The following is a 22829-nucleotide window of genomic DNA, read 5'->3' on the forward strand; positions in this document are numbered from 1 at the left end:
TTCATCTTGAAAGTCTATGCTCGCAGGAACTGCGGAACTCCCTGCTGCGTGTTCAGATCAGCTTGAAGGCAGGGGCCTGCGAGCTCATCCTCAAGATGTGGCCCTGATTCCTACTATTTGGGGTCCTGGCGCTTTGTTGCAAAGGAATCTAACCCCAGAGACCCTTCTTTTCTGCACCAGAGATGGAGCAGTCCTGCTTCGCTCCCTTTTTGGCAAAGCAAGAGGCAAACGGTCCTCACTGAAAGGGCTGCCTTGTCTCCATCGTCTCGTAGCCGGTTAGGGCCTCCCCTCTTTCCCCCTTGCTCTCCCTCCCTCCCTCCCTCCTTCCTTCTCTGCGCGTCCCGTCGGGGCTGCAGGAGCCGCAGGGGGAGAAGCCGGCCGGAGGCGGACTTGGAGCTGGAAAGATGGCCCAGAAGGAGCTGGAAAAGGTGCCCATCGCCTCCTCCTCGGGGCCGGAGGACGTGGAGAAAGCCCCCAGGCCTCCTGTGAGTAGCCCCTCTCCATTGACAGAGCCTACTTTTTCAAAGAAGGGGAAAGGATACAGAAAGAAAGGGCCCCCTCTTCCCCACTTTCTGGGCTGCTTCTTCTCTCTAGGGCAGTGGTTCTCAACCTTCCTCATGCCGCCACCCCTTAATACAGTTCCCCATGTTGTGGTGACCCCCAACCGTAAAAGTATTTTCGTTGCTACTTCATAACTGTAATTTTGCTACTGTTATGAATCATAATGTAAATATCTCATATGCAGGATGTATTTTCTTTCACTGGACAAAATTTGGCACAAATACCCGATATGACCAAATCTGAATAGTGGTGGGGTTGGAGAGATTGATTTTGCCATTTGGGATTTATAGTTCATCTACAATCAAAGAGCATTCTGAACTCCATCAACAATGGAATTGAACCAAACTTGACACACAGAAGGCTGAGTGGGAGGTTCAAATCCTGGTGGGTGCATCTACACTGTCACTGTAGAATGAAGGTGGTTCAACACCTCTGTAACTGCCCTGGCTCAGTGATGTGCAATCATTGGAGCTGTAGTTTTGCAAGGTTTTTAGCCTTCTTTACCCAAGAGTGCTGGAGCCTCCCAAACTACAGCTTCCTTGCATGCCCTGAGCCATGGTGGTCCAAGGGGTGTCAAACTGCATTCATTCGACAGTGCAGATGCAACCTGAGTGTGGCAAACATCCTGGTGTCAGTGTGTTGTCGAAGGCTTTCATGGCCAGAATCACTGGGTTTTCAACCTGCATTATATGGCAGTGTAGATTCAGTCTTAGGGGCATCTCACAGCCTGCTTGGGCTCTGATTCTTGGATTTTCCAAACTGAGCAAAAAGGAGAAGGAAACCCAGATCCACTCTCTCCCTTCCTGGTTCTCCATAAAACTGTCTGAGAAGAGAATGGATGACACCAGGATTTCTTTGACTTTTCCGGGCTGTATGGCCATGTCCCAGAAGCATTCCCTCCCGAAGTTTCGCCCACATCTATGACAGGCATCCTCAGAGGTTGAGAGGTCTGTTGGAAACTAGGCAAGTGAGGTTTATATATTTGTGGAATGATCCGGGTGGGAGAAAGAACTTGTTTGCTTGAGGAAAGTATGAATGTTGCATTTGTCACCTTCATTAGCACTGAATAGCCTTGCAGCTTCAAAGCTTAGCTGCTTCCTGCCTGGGGGAATCCTTTGTTGGGAGGTGTTAACTGGCCCCGATTGTTTCTTGTCTGGAATTCCCCTGTTTTGGAGTGTTGTTCTTTATTTACTGTCCTGATTTTATAGTTTTTTTAAAAAATACTGGTAGCCAGATTGCGTTAATTTTCATAATTTCCTCCTTTCTGTTGAAATTGTCCACATGCTTGTGGATTTCAATGGCTTTTCTGTGTAGTCTGACATGGTAGTTGTTTGAGTGCGCCAGCAATTCTGTGTTTTCAAATAATGTGCTGTGTCCAGGTTGGTTCATCAGGTGCTCTGCTATGGCTGACTTCTCAGGATGAGTTAGTCTGCAGTGCCTTTCATGTTCCTTGATTAGTGTTTACCTCAAACAGACAAGAGTTCTTTGTCCCACCGGGGACATTCCACAAATTTGTAAGCCCCACTTGCCTAGTCTTCAACAAACCTCACAGTCTCCGAGGATGCCTGTCATAGATGTGGGTGAAACGTCAGGAGAGAATGCTTCTGGAACTTGGCCATGGAACAGTGGTAAACGTGGCTTGACACCAGAACTTTAAGATGCAGATATATGATCTATTCCTAAAATCTCATTGTATGTTTGTCCGTGCCTCCAAGCTAACCTGTCGACTTACGGGGACCCCATGGATCTCATAGGATTTTCTTAAGCAAGGAACACACATTACCTCCGCCCAAAAGGGTATCTTGTTCTGGTAGCCAGATCAAGGAAAGTTCTCGATTGTGCAGGAGATATTAGTGGACATAAAGAACACTCTCTGGAAGAAAATCTTGGGTCAGAGTGCTTTGAGAGAGCATACCGCCACAGTCAGATTCAGCTCAGGTGGCACTTGATGATTTTTTTTTTTCGTGTCAGGAGCAACTTGAAAAACTGCAAGTCACTTCTGGTGTGAGAAAATTGGCTATCTGCAAGGACGTTGGCCAGGGAACACCTGGATGTTTTGATGTTTTGGAGAAATTGGTACTGTACCTAACTCTGTTGGATATACGTTTGGTAAAAATCTCGTCACATACCACTTTCTCAAAAGCTCTAATACCCACATGATCTGTGGCAGGGATAAATGTGCTGTGCAATCTAAATTGGTTACCTGGAATATTCTGATGTTTACCATCCTTGTGGGAGGCTTCTCTCATGTCCCCACATGGGGAACTGGAGCTGACAGAAGGAGCTTGTCCACGCTTTCCCCAAATTTCCCCAGTCTTCAGTCCTGCTGGCACAAGGATTTAACCCACCGCACCACCTGGGACTCCACAATACAAACAGTCCAAGACTCTCCTTTTAAAGAAAGCAGCCCTCTGGTATCCATCATCCTCATTTGTGTCTCCTGCATTCTCAAGCCTTAAAGTTTCACCTATATTGCTGGGATAGTTTGTGATAGCACTTTTGCAAAAGCCTCAATGCAATGAGACTGACTTCTGAGTAAACATAGCTTAAAGTTGTGTTGGCCAATAGAAATTGTGGTTATTTGTCTTGGCTAGCTGTCTCCAAAGCTACCTAGGACGTTTGCATGGTTTCAGTGAGATTTGAACCCAACATTCAAGCCATGGGGCTGTGCCTAATGGCAAATGCTGTGACTGCCCAGTGCCTCTTGAGGTTTTTACCTGGCAGCCCTACTTGGAACAAGGTGCAGAAAGGAATGTATCTCCACTGTAAATAGTCCTGGCAAAGGCTTTTTGGCTTCCGTGGGTTAGTAAGTGAAGGGAAAGGAACAAGCAACTCCTCTCTTACAAGCATGGAGAGAAATGCAGGGATAAAACACCTCCTGTGAAAGGAAATGTTGTAGCTCAGCAATCACAACAGCCAGGGGGCAATGGGTCTCCTGATGAATTAGATTGTGGGCTTTCCTGGGATTCAAAGTGATACGGGCCAAGGGAATGAAATTGTTTCAGATAGCGATGCAGACCAAGAGAATTTAATTGTCTCAGACAGGGTGGATGAGCTCCAAGGTCAGTAACAGGAGTCAGAAGCAGCATTCTTAGATAAGGGGTTGAGTGAAGATGAATTAACAGAAAGTTCTCATGAGAAAACATCTGGCGGTACAAGGCTGAGCAAGGATCTTTGCTTGCAGATTAGGTCAGAGAGCCAGCTCTGTAGAGCAGCACGGTTGTGTGGGAAACAGATAGAGAAGGTCTGTGGGAAACACCATGACTTTATGTCTATTTCTTAGCAGCCAGTTACTTACCCTCCTTCAGTTCAGGCAACGTTGGTGTTTGAGAAAGAACCTAGGCCTGAGTTCCTGTGTCAAGTCAAGCCCTGCTCTTCAATTTAAGTATTTTTTAAGTATTTTTGAAGATTTTTATAATCTTGTTTCATGATTCTTGCTCAAGTTTTCTAGGGAATCTGTTGATTATTGATTAATGCTACATTTGAGACTTTTTGCTATTCCTGGACTATGTGATCTTTGGACTTTCATGAGACATTTGGGTTCCTGTGAGGATATCACCTGCTACTAAACCTGCTTTGGATTATTCCTCCAGGTCTGGGGTGCAACAGGAAGAGTCACTGGGGATTTGATCCCATGATACCATGGATTCTAGCTCAACTTTGGGAAGTTCTGCTTTTCTTTTCTTTTTTTCTTTCCTTTTTTTCTTCTTTTGTTTATATTTGGACCACAGTGCCCATATTCTACCAGCTCACTCTGAGATCCTTGGAGTCATTGTCCAGAAAACAATTTTTGCAAGCTTAGTATGATTCTACACTGTTCACATCCTGGGGCCGATATGGAGTAGTGAGCACCAGATCTGCCCCTGGATGATTTAGACCAGGGCTTCTTAAGGGGCTGCAGTAGTGCAGTGGGTTAAACCACTAGCTACAGGAAATCTGCCTACCAAAGGGTCAGTAGTTCGAAGCCGCAAGTTAGTCCTAGCTTCTACCAACCTATCAGCTCAAAAGCATGCAATGAGAGTAGATCAATAGGTGCCGTCTCAGCAGGAAGGAAAAGGATGCCACATGGAGACATGCTAACAGTACGATCAGAGATGTCTACAGACAACAGGCTCCTTTGGCATTATTTATTTATTTTATTTATTTACAGCATTTATATATCGCTTTTCTCACCCCTAGGGGTACTCAAAGCGGTTTACACATAGATAATGGAAAAAAATTCAATGCCTTACAACTACAACAGTAAAACCACACTTTAAACATAAATCATATTAAAAACAGTACATCATCAAATATCAAACCATAAAATAATCTCATCAGTCGAGTCGCCGTTCCAGCCATTCCACTAAAAGCTGCATACATCTATTGTCCGAAGGCCTGTTTCCAGAATTTTTTTTTCTAAAGGTCAGGAGTGAGGGAGCAGATCTTACCTCCTTTAGGAGTGTGTTCCATAGGTGGGGGGGCACAGCCAAGAAGGCCCTGCTCCTCGTCCCCACCAGCCACATTTGCACTGTTGACCGGAGTGAGAGCAGGGCCTCCCCAGAAGATCTTAAAGTGCGAGGTGGGACGTAGGGGCAGATGTGTTCGGACAAGTAAGCTGGGCCCAAACCGTATAGAGATTATAGGTCAAAACCAGCACTTTGAATTGGGCTTGGAGATGGACTGGCAGCCAGTGGAGTTGGCATAACGGGGGGTGGGGGTGGTATGCTCCCTGTATGCCGCCCCAGTTAGTAATCTGGCAGGCGCCCATTGAACTAACTGAAGTTTCCGAACATCTTCAAAGGCAGCCCTATGTAGAGCGCGTTGCAGTAATCTATTCGGGGTGTAACCAGAGCGTGAACCCCCATGGCCAGATCAAATTTTCCAAGGTATGGGCGCAGCTGGTGCATGAGTTTTAACTGTGCAAAAACTCCCCTGGCCACTGCCGAAACCTGAGGTTCCAGGCTCAGCGATGAGTCCAGGATCACTCCCAAGCTGCGAGCCTGCATCTTCAGGGGGAGTGTAACCCCCTCCAACACAGGCTGTAACCCTATGCCCTGTTTGGTCTTTTGACTGACCAGGAAGACCTCTGTCTTGTCTGGATTCAATTTCAATTTGCTAGCCCTCATCCAGTCCGACACAGCAGCCAAGCACCCGTTCAAGGTCTGGTTGGATGAGGCTGGGAGGATTAATCTCTCCCAGCTTTGTCCACCATGGGAAAATGGAACAAGAGCACCTCCCCATGGCCGAAGTTGAGTATTGCCTCCAGACACTGGAGATGAAAGGGGATGACCTTTACCTTTGTCTATGTATTGTATGTCGTTGCTGTTCACTGTGTAATAGGTATTTATTTATTTATTTATTTCTGTTACTTATACCCCGCCCTTCTCACCCCCGAGGGGGGACTCAGGGCGGCTTACACAGACGGCACAATTCGATGCCCTTATAAAAATACATACAAATATAAAACAGTAATTAATAATTAACAGATTAAAAACAACAGTATATATATAGCACCATAGCACAACAGTAAACAATCTCATGGTCGGTGTTTCGCGTTCCATAGGTCCAATAGGTTAGGATAGGTTCCTACAATATTTGCCCTTCATTATGGTCCTTCTTTTTAGCTGCCAGAGTTTCCGAAAGCCTGGTCCCACATCCAAGTTTTCAACTGTTTCCTGAATGAGAGAAGGGAGGGCGCTGTTCTAATCTCCCCGGGGAGTGAGTTCCACAGGCGAGGGGCCACCACTGAGAAGGCCCTGCTCCTCGTCCCCGCCAGTCTCACTTGCGATAAAGGCGGGGTCGAGAGCAGGGCCCCCCCAGAGGATCTTAAACTCCGAGGTGGTGTGTAGAAGGAGATCCGTTCGGACAAGTACACTGGGCCGGAACCGTATAGGATTTTATAGGTCAAAACCAGCACCTTGAATTGTGCTCGGAATTGGATCGGCAGCCAGTGGAGCTGGCATAACAGGGGGGTGGTGTGCTCCCTATATGCCGCTCCGGTGAGCAATCTGGCTGCCTCCCGTTGGACTAGTTGAAGTTTCCGAGCAGTCTTCAAGGGCAACCCCACGTAGAGTGCGTTGCAGTAATCCAGCCGGGATGTGACAAGAGCGTGGACCACCGTGGCCAGATCAGACTTCCCAAGGTACGGGCGCAGCTGGCGCACAAGTTTTAATTGTGCGAAAGCTCTCCCGGCCACCGCTGAGACCTGGGGTTCCAGGCTCAGCGGTGAATCCAGGATCACTCCCAAGCTGCGAACCTGCGTCTTCAGGGGGAGTGTAACCCCATCTAACACAGGCTGTAACCCTATACCCTGTTCGGCCTTACGACTGACCAGTAGGACCTCTGTCTTGTCTGGATTCAACTTCAATTTGTTAGCTCTCATCCAGTCCGACACAGCAGCCAAGCACCGATTCAAAGTCTGGACAGCCTCCTTAGTGACAGGTGGAAAGGAGTGACAGATTTGGACATCATCTGCGTAGAGATAACATCTCATTCCGAAACTCCGAATGATCTCTCCCAGCGGCTTCATGTAGATGTTAAATAACATCGGGGACAGAATTGAACCCTGTGGGACTCCACACAACAACGGTTGTGGGGCCGAACAGGTGTCACCCAACGACACCTTCTGAGACCGACCCTCAAGGAAGGATCGGAGCCACCGCAGAGCAGTGCCCCCGAGCCCCATATCCATGAGGCGTCCCAGAAGGATACCGTGATCGACGGTATCGAAGGCCGCTGAGAGGTCCAGCAGAACTAACAGGGACACACTCCCCCTGTCTAGTTCCCTGCGCAGATCATCTACCAAGGCGACCAAGGCTGTCTCAGTACCATGTCCCGGCCTAAAGCCAGACTGTGCCGGATCTAGATAATCAGTGTCTACCAGAAACCCCTGGAGTTGTGTCGCCACCACACGTTCCATGACTTTGCCCAAGTAGGGGAGATTGGAAACTGGCCGATAGTTGTCGAATTGGGTGGGGTCCAGTGATGGTTTCTTCAACAGCGGTTTTATAATAGCTTGTTTTAAGCTCGCTGGAAACTCTCCTTTCTGTAAGGAGGTATTAACCATCACCTTCACCCACCCTGCCAAACCCCCTCTGGCTTCCTTAATCAGCCAGGAAGGGCAGGGGTCTAGGATGCATGTGGTGGGTCGTACCTCTCCAAGGATCCTGTCCACATCCTCAAGCTGAACCAATTGAAATGAATCCAACAAAACTGGACAAGCAGATGCTCTCGCCACATCCCCAGAGACTGCCGTTAATGTGTCGTCAAAGCCCGACCGAATCCGCCCAATTTTATCCGCGAAGAATCGAGCAAATGCTTCACAGCGAGCTACCGAGTTATCAGGGGCCTCGCTTTTCGGCGGATTTAACAGACCCCTGACAACTCGGAACAGCTCAGCTGGACGGTTCTTCGCCGATGCAATGTTGGCGGCAAGAAATGTTTTCTGTGCCGCCGCGATTGCCACACCATAGGACCTTAGGAAGGCATTCAGGTGTGTTTGGGCAGGGTTGGTGGGGTTCCGGCGCCACACGCACTCTAGCCTCCTCTTCTTTCGCTTCATCGCTGCCAGCTCCTCGGTAAACCAAGGGTCTGGTTTAGCTCGGTTACTCGAGAGGGGGCGTTCCGGAGCGATTGTGTCGATTGCCCTGTTCATTTCCCTATCCCAGCGAGAGACCAAGACATCGACAGAGTCGCCAGCCAAGAAGGTGGAGAATTCCCCAAGAGCCGTCAGGAAGCCTTTTGGCTCCATAAGCCTCCTGGGGCGGACCATTTTAATTGGTCCACCACCCCTGCGGAGGTTAGGAGGCGCAGCAAGTCTAAACCTAATCAGGTGGTGATCGGTCCATGACAATGGGGCGATGGTCAGCTCCTCCACACCGTCACTTTCACCCCATCCTTGAGAAAAGACCAAATCCAGTGTGTGACCGGCACTATGGGTGGGACCAGATACTAATTGGGACAGGCCCATGGTTGCCATGGTGGCCATGAAGTCCTGAGCTACGCCCGTAAGAGAGGTCTCGGCCTGGACATTGAAGTCCCCCAAGACTATAAGTCGTTGGAAGCTCAATGCCCAGTCCGAGACCACCCCCGCTAGCTCAGGTAAGGAGACTGTTGTGCAGCGGGGTGGTCGGTACACCAACAGAATCCCTATCCTGTCCCGGTCACCTATCCTAAAGCCGGCACACTCAAAAGAAGATGATTGTGGGATGGGGCACCTGATCAGGGGAATACAAACCTTATAGACCACTGCGACTCCGCCTCCCCGCCCTCCAAGCCTCGGTTGGTGCTGAACGGAGTAACCCGGTGGACAAAGTTGGGAGAGATTTACCCCTCCCCCCTCGTCCAGCCAGGTCTCCGTTATACAAGCCAGGTCAGCTTGTTCCTCCAGAATTAGATCTTGAATAATGGAGGTTTTCCCATTTACCGACCTGGCATTGAACAGCACCACCTTTAGCCTGGAGGGGCCACCAACCTGGCACCTCAGTTGTATCTTGTCAGGAGAATATTTTGGAATTGTCAATGAGTCATTGTTACTTTCGGGCCGAATGAGTTGTTGAGATGTAAATTGAGTGATCTTTGGAATTGCCAATATTCTGTTGTGAATTTTGGGCCGAATTTGTTTCTGTCTGGGATTGCTTAGGTTCACCAATTTATTGTTATAAATTTTGGGCCGAAATAGATCATTTGTTCTCCCTTTCCCGTATCTCCCTCTACCTGTCACCACCTCTATGGCGGCCCCCCCACCCATGGAATCACCGCCCCCGGGGAAGTTCCCTTCATTCTCCTCTGTTGTTAATCCGACTGTCAGCATTTGATAACAAATATTGTTATTATGGTTGCACATAGCTAGGTCCTGGCCTTCCCGCCCCTTAATACATCCTGTTCCTTTCCCTATGCCAAAGGATCGTAAAGTGCACTAGTATAAGTAGTTGATAAGTTGTCAAAGCAGCATGATTGGCATAGGTGGTGACATAAGGCATAAAGTGCAACTAGTTAACAGTATGTGTGGTTAATACTAAAGTGACAGTGCAGGGCAGTGCAATTGTTACAAAGTGCTATAGTTACAGTAATAATTGGATCATAGATACTATAATTTAGACCAGTCAAGTTGATGACGCGGACTCTGGCAGATTAAAAAATTAAAGAAGGACTATAAAGTGCTCGGGCTAAAGTGCCTTAGTGCAGGAGCCAGTTCTATAGTTCAAAGTTAATGTCTCTGAGGATAGGTCCAGATCATTCAATCAGGGCAGTCAATTCAAATCATGGGAGCCCAGCTTCTTGGCCCCGTGGAAAGCAAGCCGGCAGCCAATGGTCAGGTCCCCAGATCTTCTCGGCTGTCCAGAAGAAATGATGGAGATGTTAGCAACTGAGATGGTACAATAAAGACGATAACTGTGTTTCCACTGGCTGTCAGCACAATATTCCAAGATCTGCAAGGTGATATAACTTGCACCACTCGGCTCCGCCTGAGGGGGCAGTGTGGAACAATTAGCTAGATCTTGAGCTGGATCTTAAGTCTAAGGCACTGATGGTAAAACCGCAAAACGTTGGGTCATGAGGCGGACGTATCTTCCGGTGGCTGTTAGGTCCTGTGCGTCCGCGGCTATGGTGTTGTCAAATTGGTGTCAGTTTGATGTTAAAATGGTGTCAATTTGATGTTAGAAATTGACACCACATAGCACAGGCCCAGCAAGATGGATTGGGGGCACAGAGGGGGGAGTGCTGGCCTCCACCTCTACTAGAGATGGAGCGCGGAGGGGGAGGCGTGGAGGAGGCACCAGAATGGAGGAATGCGTGGCGGACTTAGCCCAGTCGCAGGAAGGAACGCCGGAACCCAGATGGAAATTCAGATGGCCATTCAGATGGAAAACGCAGTTGGGGCACTGCCACTCCTCTCCAAGCTCCCTTTTGACTCCAACAGCTGCCTCGGCAGCGGGCCGCAATGCCGGCGGCGCGGTCTTATGGAGGCAGCAGGGCGGCAGCTCCTCCTCCCAGGCGGCTCCAACAACTCCGGCGGCCGGGCGGGCAGCGGCTCTGGCTGCCGAGGGGAAACGCTCTCTCCTGGCCGTGGATGGAACGGCGTCAGCCAAGGCCGTAACGATGGCGTCGGGGCGGTCTCGCGGCGGGGCAATCTCGCGGCGGCGGTGGAAACGGCCGCCTTGTCTCCCGGCGGTCCCCCGGCGGTCCTAATGGCTGCACGGGCGGTCACCCAAAGCGTGGCTTGGCTACTGAAAGGGAGCGCTTCTGCAAGGCCGCGGATGGAGGCAGCCTCAGCGCTCTGCCTCTCCTCTCCCCGCTCCGCCCCTGGGCTCCGGCCCAGCGACAGGCCCAGACAGGCCCAGACAGGCTCCCCTCGGTAGCGGGGGAGGCGGCTGCCCCGGAGCACCCAAACCCACAGCAACCAGCCGGGGCCCGAGGGCCCAAGACACAGATAGGTGCCCAGGTAAGTTCTTAATGTTCTTTAGGGTTAGGGTTCTTGGGGGCAGAGCAAGCTCTTAGGTAGAGGGCGGAGCGGCTCTTGGATTGAGGGAGCCGGCCTCGATGTTATGGCGGCGCTCTACCTCGTCTCCCCCTCCTTCGCTACCCTTTTCCCTTTTCTCCTGGGTTAATCAGGTCCTCCAAACCTCTTTCCAAGATCTCTGGTTGCTCCGGACCCTCGACTTGGATTTTGCAGGGAGTCCTAAGTCGGATCACCTTAGATTTCCTTGGATTATAAATCTCGGCAGGCGCAGCTCAGATCTTTGTTGCTTTCCGCCATACCGGAACCGGAAGTATTGAATGTTTGCCTTATATGTGTATACTGTAATCCACTTTGAGTCCCTCCAGGGAGATAAAGCGGAATATAAATAAAGTGTATTATTATTATTATTATTATTATTACTACTACTATTACTATTATTTCCTCTCGCCACCCCTTTCTACCACCTTAACCTGTCCTTCCCTTGTTTACAGGCATATTCAGCTGTGATAGCAAAGCCCTCTAGCACAGGACGGCTTCTTAGGATCGGGGCTATCGTGCTCATTGGAGGAGCCATCCTCATCCTCTTTGGAGCTATTGGAGCCTTTTACTATTGGAAGGGGAATGACAAAGAGGTAAGGAGCCAAATACTTCCTTTAGGCTTGATGTTCTTTCTGGCAGGGATGTATTTGAAACACTTTAATTGAATTGTAGAATCTAAGGTCAGTATTAGAGGTGGCGAGAAGAGCACTATTTCATCTGAAACTGTTGTTTCAACCATATAATTCTATAGTCTAGCAGCTGTTTCTTCAGCAATAGGAGATATTTTCCCAATAATTGGCATGTTTTTTTTCTTTTCAAAAGACTTTTCATTAGGGCCACAGCTGAATAAAATCCCATATTATCCATTTTGAACTGGAATATATGTGAGTGTGAACTCAGATAACCCAGTTCAAAGCAGATAATGTGGGATTTTTGCCTTAATATCAGAATATTGGCTGTGTGGAGGGGCCATAGGAAGAGTAAAATAGCTGTCCCAGACATCCCAAAAGAGCAACAAATTCTTAATTGTTCAGTTAATTATATAACTAATAATCCTTTAATTTAATTTAATATTTAATAGGACTTTTAATACATTTCATAAAAGTGATATTAAATATTAATATTTTACCAATTTAATATTGCATTAATATCATATAATATTAATTTATTGTATTTTTATCTCTAAACTCAAGGGAGACCCTTGTGGCATTTTATGGCCCAGGTGTCAGTGGCACTGCAATACTGTATCCATTGATTTTGGAGACATGAATGTTTGTTCATTCTTTTCAGGCAAGAAAATGTTGTGCTTGCCTTTGTATGTGTCCACATATTGTCTTCTACTGTCAACCATCTTTGAAGCTACTCATAGAGGCCTAAACACTCTTTCAGGAGTCTGTCTCTTGGATTCAGTTTGTTTATTTGGCAGTTACACTCTGTTTTGCCCCAACAGGGTATTTCTTTCTATGTTCTGTTGTGCTACATTGGAATTACAAGTGTCCTGTATACCCAAATGTTCTCCATTGATAGGTTTGACTCCTTCTCTTGCCTTCGCTTGGTTCCCTACTGGTTTGGTTCATTCCCCTTCAGGAGCCCTTTCACACTACCTCATTTTAGCACTATATTCCACTTTAACTGCCATGGTAACATTGTCTTATGAGCCATTAGAGTTCTTCCTAAACTCTGAATGCCAGGACCCCATACACTGTTGCCCTGGTGATAAAAGTGGAATATAAGGCTACAATTAGATAGTGTGAACAAACCTTGACTTTTATTCTTTCCGCTCTCTGGCCCCTTCTACACTGTCCTTATATCCCAGGATCTGATACCATGTTATCTCCTTTGAACTGGATTATGTGTCTCCACTGCCATATAATCTGGGATAAACAGATAATCTGGGATCAGATCATAGGATATAAGGATAGTGTAGAAGGGCCCCCTGTCTCCTGATTTTTTTTGTCTTGATTTTTTAAAATATCCTTTATCTCAATGGCCCTTAACACCCTTTTTAATTGCTATATTGATTTCCAGAAAAGTATAATTTTAATTCACCTGTAAGTGGTGGAAAGTAATTTGACTACTTATGTAGTCATATAACTAAAGAAAACACATGTTGAGATCAGAACTATATTCATTCTGTAAAAACTAAACTTAATAGATAACACGGAACTATGAATTGATGAACATGGAATGGCTAGATGATGTTACTGGAAACATTTTGAACAAGATGACACCAATGATTAGATGTTTTAATGGTTTTTATATATGTTTTTATATTGTTGATGGCTTTTAATTGCACTTTTATGCATGTATGGCATCAAATTGTGCCAACCTGTAACCTGTCTTGACTTGCCATAAGGTTGAGAAAGGTGGGTTATAAATATCGTAAATAAATAAACCTGGAAAGTATGGTTCTACATACATTTTTCCATGGAAGAACTGTATGAGATCATGTGATACACTCTGAGCTACAAAATATTTTTCTTATGTCAGGGATGGAAAAGTGTGACTGTCTAGATAAGGCATGGGCAAACCTTCTAACTTGGGGGCCGCATGGCAGACCGGAGTGGGGTGGGTGGGTGGGCTGGGAGAGAGGGGGTTCTCCCCAAGTCCCCTCCCTGGCCTCTCCTCCCTTTCCTCTTCTCTTTTGGAGGCTGAAATTGAAGGAAAGACAGGAAACGTTTGGATCCCAAAAGGATTTACCTTGGTCAGGATGAAATGGTAGATGGGAGAGAAAAGGTGTATCCATTACACCCTATGTTGCCTACTCCTGATATATAATCCTAGAATCCTAGAGCTGGAAGAGACTCCCAAGAGCCATCCAGTCCAACCCTTCCATGCAGGAAGGCACAATCAAAGCACTCCCAATACACAGGCACTGCGGAAAAGCCACCCGAGAAGGAAACTCCACCCGACTCCAAGGCAAACTATGCCATTCACCAACAGCTCTTACTCTTATGAAGTTCTTCCTAATCTTTTCAGTCAAATCTCTTTCCCTGCCATTTGATCCCATTGTTCCCTTGTGTCCTGGTCTCTAGAGCAGTAGAAATTGAGTTTTCCCCCTCCTCCTCCTCCTCAGTGGGACACCCTTTGAAATCTTAAAACATGGTTCTCATGTGCCCTCTCTAGCTTCTCTTCTGCCAGCTAAACATCCCCCAGGAGGAAAGGAGGAAGGAAAAGAGAAGGAAGGAAGGAAGGAAGGAAGGAAGGAAGGAAGGAAGGGGAAAAGAGAAGGATGGATGGAAGATAGGGTGGAAGAGAATGGAGGGAGAGAAGGAGGGAAGGAGAAAAGAGAAAAGGAAGGAAAGACAAAAAAGGAAGGAAGGAAGGAGGGAAGGAAGGAAGGAAGGAAGGAGAAAGAGAAAGGGAGAAGGAGGAAGGAAAGAGAGAAGGGAGGTTGAAAGGGTGGAATGGAAGGAAGGAGAAAGAAGGAAGGAAGGAGGGGAGGAAAGGTGGAAGGAAAGAGAGAAAGAAGGAAAGACTAAAAGCAAGCAAGGAAGCAAGGAAGGAAAAAGAGAGAGGGGAAAGGAGGGAGAAAAGAGGGAAGAAAGGAAGGATGAAAGGGTAGAAGGGAAGGAAGGAGGGAAGGAGAAAGAAGGAGGTGAGGGAAGGAGAGAAGGAGGAAGGAAAGAAAAAAAGGAAGGATAGGAAAGTGAGAGAGAGAAGGACCTGAAAAAAGAGCCAAAGGGGCCACATCTGGCCCCCGGGCCTGGGTTTGTCCATACCTGATCTAGATGAAGTTGCTCTCAGCTTTAGCCAACATACATAGCCAACATACATAGCTAATGATCACATTTATGACCCAACTAGAAAGCCACAAGTTCCTCAGTCCTGCTTTGTAGGCATATGACCCGAAATTGTCAGTACATAAACTTAAGATGGAAGCTGATATAATGAGTAGCATCATGCGTGGGCTTGCCACTACTCTAGAATGCTATTTTTAGACACAGTGGTGTCCTCTTTTCGATGTGAAGAGTGTAACCATTTGTAGTCAAACTGAATCTAGAAGAAAGTGAGATTCCTTGAGTCCTTATAAAAGAAGAAGGAAAAGAAAACCATTAAAGGATGCATCTAGTAATTGAAACTAATGCAATTGATAGAAATAAAGAAGGTATGCTGGATGGAAAAGTAATCATTACAACATTTCTGAATCCTTCTAGCACAACTTGAGTATCTTTATCTAAATGCTTGGGATCAGGCATGTGTTGGATTACAGATTTCTTTTTCCAGGGTTTGGAATACCTGAATTTGCATGTGTCTGTGTGTGTGTGTAATGAGATCCTGGAGATGGGATCCAAGCCTTTATATGAAATTCATTTATGTTTCATATATACCTTATATGGACGTGCAGTGGTGCAGTGGGTTAAACCGCTAAGCTGCTAAACTTGTTGACCGAAAGGTTGCAGGTTCGAATCCAGGGAGTGGCGTGAGCTTCCGCTGTCAGCTCCAGCTTCTTCCAACCTAGGAGGTCAAATGTGAGTAGATCAATAGGTACCGCTCTGGCGGGAAGGTAACAGTGCTCCATGCAGTCATGCCGGCCATATGACTGCATGGAGGTGTCTACGGACAATGCCGGCTCTTCAGCTTAGAAATGGAGATGAGCACCAGCCTCCTGGTGTCAGATATGACTGGACTTAATGACTCAGGGGAAAACCTTTACCTTTTTCCTTACATACCTTATATTGCGAGTTTGAAGGTGATTTGATACACAATATTTTGTAATATTTTTGTGCATTAAACAAAGTTTGTATAGAAGTTTGTGTAGAAAGCAAAAGTGTCACTATCTCAACTACCCATGTGGGCAGGTTTGGAATATTTCAGATTTAACCTGCTCAGCTGCATCTAAGCTGCTGGATCATGCGGCTTCTTCAGACTTGGCTCTCATAATTCAGCCGTGTGTTTCTCTGAGAAGGATGCAATCCAGAGCACAAAAGACGTTTCTGTGATGTATTTAATGAATCTTGGATTGTGACTACTCCTAAAGTAAAGCATTAAATACTAAACAGTGTGTGTAAACGCTGACGGTCCAAATGTTTCCATTTTGAACGCAAAATAAGCCTTCCCTTATTCTGTCAAGTTTCATTTATAATTCAGCCAGAAAAGGTTGAACAGGAAACACAAGCCGACTAAAGATTTATTCTTGGGGATTTGCCAAATTATTCAGGCATTTTATTTTCCGCCCATTCCAGGATGGAAATTTCTTCCCTCCTGCCTGTTTTATAGTCAAAGCATGATAGAAGGTGCTACTAGTCATAAAATGAAAAACATATTCAAAATTGGACTTCTGCACATACACACAGGTGGGTGTGCAGTGGGTTCCCAAACCTTTTTGCCTGTGATGTGTAGGTTTTGTCACATAGGTTTTGTCAGCCATAGCAGAGCACCTGATGAACCAACCTGGACACAGCATATTATTTGAGAACACAGAAATGCTGGACCACTCTCACAACCAACATGTCAGACTACACAGAGAAGCCATTGAAATCCACAAGCATGTGGACAAGTTCAACAGAAAGGAGGAACCCATGAAAATTTACAAAATCTGACTACCAATATTAAAAAAACCCTCCAAAATCAGGACAGTAAATAAAAAGCAACACTCAAAAACAGGGGAATTCCAGACAGGAAACAATCAGGGCTATCTAACACCTCCCAACAAAGGATTCCCCCAGGCAGGAAGCAGCCAGGCTTTGAAGCTGCAAGGCCATTCAATGCTAATCAAGCTGGCCAATTGCAACATTCACACTTGCCTCAGGCAGACAAGAGTTCTTTCTCCCACCCTGGACATGCTACAGATATATAAACCTCACTTGCCTAGTTTCCACCAGACCTTTCAACCTCTGAGGATGCCTTCCATAAATGTGGGCAAAATGTCAGGAGAGAATGCTACCGGAACATGGCCATACAGCCCGGAAAACTCACAGCAACCAAATTTCAAGGTTACAGTAAGATTTACAGTGTAACAGATTGTGCTCACAAATACAATGTAATCATGGTATACTATTATGACCAGGAACATTTGTTAGTTTTTGTTTGTTTTCCCCATTTCCTCTAATATTTGATAGCTTTAGTATACTCAGGAACTGAAGTTTTATCTCTTTTGTAGGAAGTCTATACTATTTTTGTACATTCTCTTGTTTCCATTTTTTTATATTCTGGGTTTTTCTTTCCTCCTCTGCAAAGATCAATTTGGAAGCTTCCACATTCATTTCTCATTAACAGCAGTTTTGTGCTAAATACAGGCCCTAGACTGTAGTTAATCTTAATAACTTTAATAATGTTAATCTTAACTAATAATCACAACGTTTATTAAAACTCAGCTTTGGAATCCATGGTTAATTAAGATTCAGTGCAGTTTGTGCACTTGGACATTCATTAAAAATGAGAGCAAAAACAAAGGATATTGTTCAAGAATAGGGAAGAGGGAGGAACATATGAGCAAAAGGGCCCAAGTCTTACACGGGGTCATCCTTGTAATAAGGAGCCCCCGTGGCGCAATGGGTTAAACCCTTATGCAGGCAGGACTGCTGACCAAAAGGTTGGTGGTTCAAATCCGGGGAGTGGGGTGAGCTCCTACCTGTCAGCTCCAGCTTCCCATGTGAGGACATACGGGAAGCCTCCCACAGGATGGAAAAAACATCTGGGCATCCCCTGGGCAACATGCTTGCAGACGGCTAATTCTCCCACACCAAAAACGACTTGCAGTTTCTCAAGTCTCTCCTGGCACAAAAAAATCCTTTAATACAGCATTAATTTATATAATGTTACCACACAAACCAGTGGTGTAAACCTTTGGGTCTCCAGGTATTTTGGACTTCAACTGCCAGAAATCCCAGCCAGCTTACCAGCTCTTAGGAACTGGTAATGTAAACAAACTATAGAGTACCCTATACCAAACTATATTTGTATATCTTTTAGCCTCTACATTGCAGAAAGTGCTAAGAGCTGATCATTCATCTTCCCGAGTTATCTCTGTATCCCAAAGTACATCTAGGATTTGCCTTCCATGCTTACTAAGGCTGGATCTACACTGCCACAGAATTCAGTTTCTGAAATCCAGATTATCTGACTTGAACTGGATTATATAAGTCTACACTGCCATGTAATCTAGTTCAAGCAGATAATCTGGATTCAGAAGATGGATTTTATTGTAGCATAGATGGGGCCTAAGAAGGCATTCAAAGGTGCTCAGAAACAAACAGGTCCCACTAAGGCGGATCTAGACAGGCCTTTGTCCCAGGAAAATACGCGTTTTAAAAATGCAGATTTTCCTGGAGGCCTGTCCACACCCACCACAGAAAGCGCATGTTTTCTGGGGTGGGTGTCCATACATTCTCCTGAGACTAGCCCTGGAGAACGTCTGGAGGCCCTGCCCCTCTCCCAAGAAGCCTCCAGATCCCTTAGAAAAGTAATGAAAACTTACCCGGCCTCCATTACAGGCTTCGGCCAGCTCTTCCGGTGCATAGAAATGATGCCCCAGGAGAGTGGGGGGGGGGGATTTCCCTAGTTTGTATCGAATTAATTTGGGATTGTACAGAACGTTGTCTGGACAGACCCTCCTTTATTGCAGTAGATACCGCAATAAAGCTCCTGTCTGGACAGGCTCTAACTTCCACTGTAGTGCTAGGAAGACATCAGAGGAATTGTATCTGCAAGGAAATAGTTCACTGACAATTCTAAGAGTCTAAATCTTAACTGTGAATATGGCAGTGGAAGTGAATGAAACTGTTCAATATCTCGGTTACACTCCGTTAATGCAATCAAGAATAAAAATCCAAGAATCCATCCATTACATGTCTTGGGCCAGTAACAAATTGAGAGCTGCCCCAGAAAGACATCGGCATGGCTGTTGAAATCGACACGAAAAGTAGATCAGCGTCCCCTCATCTGACACTCAAGACCACTTTTGATCATCCAGGAAGAGACACTGTTAGCCTCTTTGTAGCTTGTACGGGGAAAAAAACACATATCGGTAGCGCTATGCTGATTTGAACATCATTTAAAGGATTTTATTTTGTTTCCAGGTTTATAATGTCCACTACACAATGAGTATTAATGGGAACGTTCAGGAAGGATTGATGGAAATAGATGCTGGGAACAACCTGGAGACCTTTAAAACTGGAAGCGGTGGGGAAGAAGCTGTTGAAGTTCATGATTTTCAGATTGTAAGTATTGTGGATTATGTTTAATTTAAATCAAAGACATACTACCCAGGAATAGTATGCATTAGTACACAATTTTTTTAGAAGAACTCTCAGTGGCAGAAGAAGCCATTTAATGAGACCCAGCATGTTTTGATAAAGGTGCATTGGAGAGGAATTTGAAATATGAAGAGAACTTGGGAAATATATTATTACAAAAGGAATAAAAGAGCGAGTTGTTGTTTATGAGTCTGCTTTTGATATTTCCGATTGGTATGCACGCGCCTTTGAGGAAGAAGACTTATCAAAATATGTTGAGCTTCATTAATAACTTCATTTTTCTCTCTAGTTTCCACTTAAAGAAGCTATTATGTCCACTTTTGGGATAGTCTGTTGCCGTGTTTTAAGCTATCAGAAGATGTTTCCTTCTATTAAGATGTCTTCATGGGTAACTCTATATTTGTTTGGCCTTGCAGACACTTCTGCAAGATAGAAAATGCCCCAATCGCATCACGTACTGGCCAAGCTTTTATTGTTCCGCATGAATAGTGCACATTCAGTACCCCTTTTTTGCAACTGTTCATTGCATGGGATGTTTTGGGGAAAATTTGGCAAACTATCTTTCATAGACACTTCTTTTCTCTTACTATTCTTCCCACTGAGAAGGTAAGCTTCAAAATGTCCCAGGGATTCCCAGAATACAATTTTAATGCTTCTGTTTTTTCAGTAATGTCTGACAGAAGGTCAGCAGGTAATCTCACAAAAAGATGTGTCTGTCTCACAATTACCACATCTTACTGTTTCTCTGAAGAGATAAAAAGGGTATTTTATGTGTAAAGATTAAACCTTTTTTTACTCTATCGCGTTAATTGGCCAGTGTACATGTCCTGTCTTTGATAAAGCTACCTGTCTTTCTTGTTCTTATGCTGAATGCTATAAGACGTTCATCTCTTGTAAAGTACTATGATTATGGGTACTGCTTTGGGAATAACAATCTCAGGACTTCATCACATTGAAGCTGGGAAGTGTTTGGTAGAGTAGAGCTCAGTCATGCTCAGTTTTGAAATGAAACAGATGATTTCCCTACCTTCATCACATTGTTAAATGTATCAGTGTTACTTAGTTGCAGTCAGCATTCTTTCAGTAGATTTGCTGTAATCGCTAGGCACTGCCCACCATCCTTCCCCTCTGTTCTTGGGGGGGGGGGGGCTCCTCTCTTTTAAATGACAGCTGTTATGTGTCTTCAATTCCAGAAGCAAGGAAGCCGGGAGGGAGAGAGAGAAAGTGGTGATGAGCATTCTCTCTCCCTCTCTCTCTCTCTCTCTCTCTCTCTCTCTCCCTCTCCCTCTCCCTCTCCCTCTCGGCTGCCCCACAGAGAAAGGTGTGGACCTTGGAAAACTATAACTCCCAGGGCTGTATAGTATGGAGCTATGATATTTAAAGTAAGGTCCAACTGCATTTGTTCCACAGTGTAGATGCACCCAGAGAAGGGTATGGAAACTGTAACTCCCAGAAGGACTCCATAGCATGGAGCCATGGCATTTAAAATGGGGTGCAAGGGCATTCATTCCATATTGTAAATGCACCAAGAGAAAGGTATAGACCTTGGAAAACTATGAGTCCCAGGATTGCACAGCATGGAGACATGGCATAACAACAACAACAGTAATAATAATCAGCCAGCAGAGTGATCTTGTGTGCTGTGCACTCATCTTGTTGTGTTTCAAATAATATGTCACCATACCAGGTGACAGTCGCATTGAGGAAAAACAACAGGAAAAACTCAGCCGCTATCAAGACCTCAAAATCGAACTGCAAAGGCTCTAGCATAAACCAGTACAGGTAGTCCCAGTGGTCATTGGCGCACTGGGTGCCTTGCTAAAAGATCTCAGCCAGCATTTGGAAACAATAAACATCAACAAAATCACGATCTGTCAACTGCAAAAGGCCACCTTACTTGGATCTACGTGCATCATTCGAAAATACATTACACAGTCCTAGACACTTGGGAAGCGTTCGACTTGTGATTTTGTGATATGAAATCCAGCATATAAATCTCATTTGCTGTGACATACTGTGCTTTTGTGTCAGAATAATAATAATAATAATAATAATAATAATAATAATAATAGAAATAGTTCTGGCAAAGTAAAAACTCAGTGAGGAAAAGGTAATGCTTTTCCTAACAAGGGTACTTTTGGCTCCTTCCACAAACTGGGGAAATGTTTCATTTTAAACCTGAGAGCAATAAATGCCATCACATTACAGAACTGGCCAGACATCTGGATCATCTTATTTGAAGTGCAAAAAACACTTAAAAACAATACAATAATTAAAATGAAGAACAATTTAAACAAATATAAACTTATTAGTATTTCAATGGGGAGTGTGGGCCTGCTTTTGGCTGATGACATCGGATTGTTGTTGTTGTTGTTGTTGTGTGCTTTCAAGTCATTTCAGACTTAGGTTGAACCTGAGTGAGGGCCGGGTAAATTACATTGGAGGGCCGTATCCGGCCCCCGGAACTTAGTTTGAGGACCCCTGCCCTATAGAAATGCAGTATTTAGTATCTGGGGCTCATTCACGCTACACAGTTGCAGTGCTATCATTGCGCTTTAACAGCCATGGCTACACCCTACAGAATCGCAGAGTTTGGTTAAAGGCACCAGAACAATCCTCTGGCTAAGAATTCTAAATGTCTCTCCCTAAACTACAAATTCCAGATTTGCATAAAATGGAAACATGGCAGTTTAAGTGGAATACAGTGCTATTCTTGTGAAGGGACTCCTGGTAAATATGATTTCCCAGAGCCTTTGAAGGATTAGTTCTCAGATGTTCACTTTCCAGTTTCTTCATTGCTTGATGTGTACGTGCCCAGTAGGTCACGCTGTGTGTGCAAGAGTTTCCTCCCTGTTTCTGTAAATGTGCATTTGTGTGTGCACACCATGCTCCACCTGGATGAGCATGTTTTTAATCAAAAATAGACTATAAAGAGTTGTTTATCAGTCCCCTGCTTTTTTTAAAAAAATCCATAAAACATCATTTTATCCCGGTATGCCTACAGCTATAAGATCAGCCACTCCACACGACTTCGGTGTTAAAAGAGCTCCTTTGTGTTTTGGAAGTCGGGGGGTACTTCAACTCTTATCATAATAACCACAGTCTTGCTTTGTAGGGCATAACTGGAATCCGTTTTGCTGGAGGAGAGAGATGCTACATTAAAGCCCAAGCTAAAGCTCGCCTCCCTGAAGTCAACGCAATGACAAAGGAGAGCCTTTCTTTTGATCTGGTAGGTAGCCGCCAAAAATATGCTAGAACTCAAGGCATGACTATCTTTAAAGATTCACGAAGTGTGAAGTGTTTTGAGCACAGAAATAAAATGTGTGTGTGTGTGGGGGGGGGGGGGGGGTTGTCTCTTCTTCCCTACAGAACCTGCTTGAAGCAAAGCAACACTGGGCAGCTCCTGAAAGCAATTGTGGAGTGTTTTGAAGTGATATTCTTTATTTTCCTGCTGAATTCTGCTGCTTTCCAGGCTAGGCTTTCCTCTGTAGATCTTCATTCCAAGTTAGGGAAGCAGTGAAAGACTGCAACAGCCAAGCGGTTTCCAGTACTGATATTTACTAGTGGTTTGTACTCATCTGTCATTG

General features: G+C 45.3%; 1 protein-coding gene across 1 annotated transcript in view; it reads left to right on the top strand.

The window, feature by feature from the left end:
• The first annotated feature begins 321 nt into the window (after positions 1-321).
• Positions 322-22829, top strand: part of CNMD (chondromodulin) — a 41014-nt gene continuing 18506 nt past the window's right edge. Inside the window, exons 1-4 of the mRNA XM_060769375.2 lie at positions 322-485; positions 11497-11637; positions 19066-19206; positions 22358-22471. Coding sequence (XP_060625358.2) covers positions 405-485; positions 11497-11637; positions 19066-19206; positions 22358-22471 — 477 coding nt within the window. The 5' untranslated portion in view covers positions 322-404. The remainder of the gene's footprint in view (positions 486-11496; positions 11638-19065; positions 19207-22357; positions 22472-22829) is intronic.

Source organism: Anolis sagrei, chromosome 3 (assembly GCF_037176765.1).
Source record: "Anolis sagrei isolate rAnoSag1 chromosome 3, rAnoSag1.mat, whole genome shotgun sequence".
NCBI lineage: Eukaryota > Metazoa > Chordata > Lepidosauria > Squamata > Dactyloidae > Anolis > Anolis sagrei.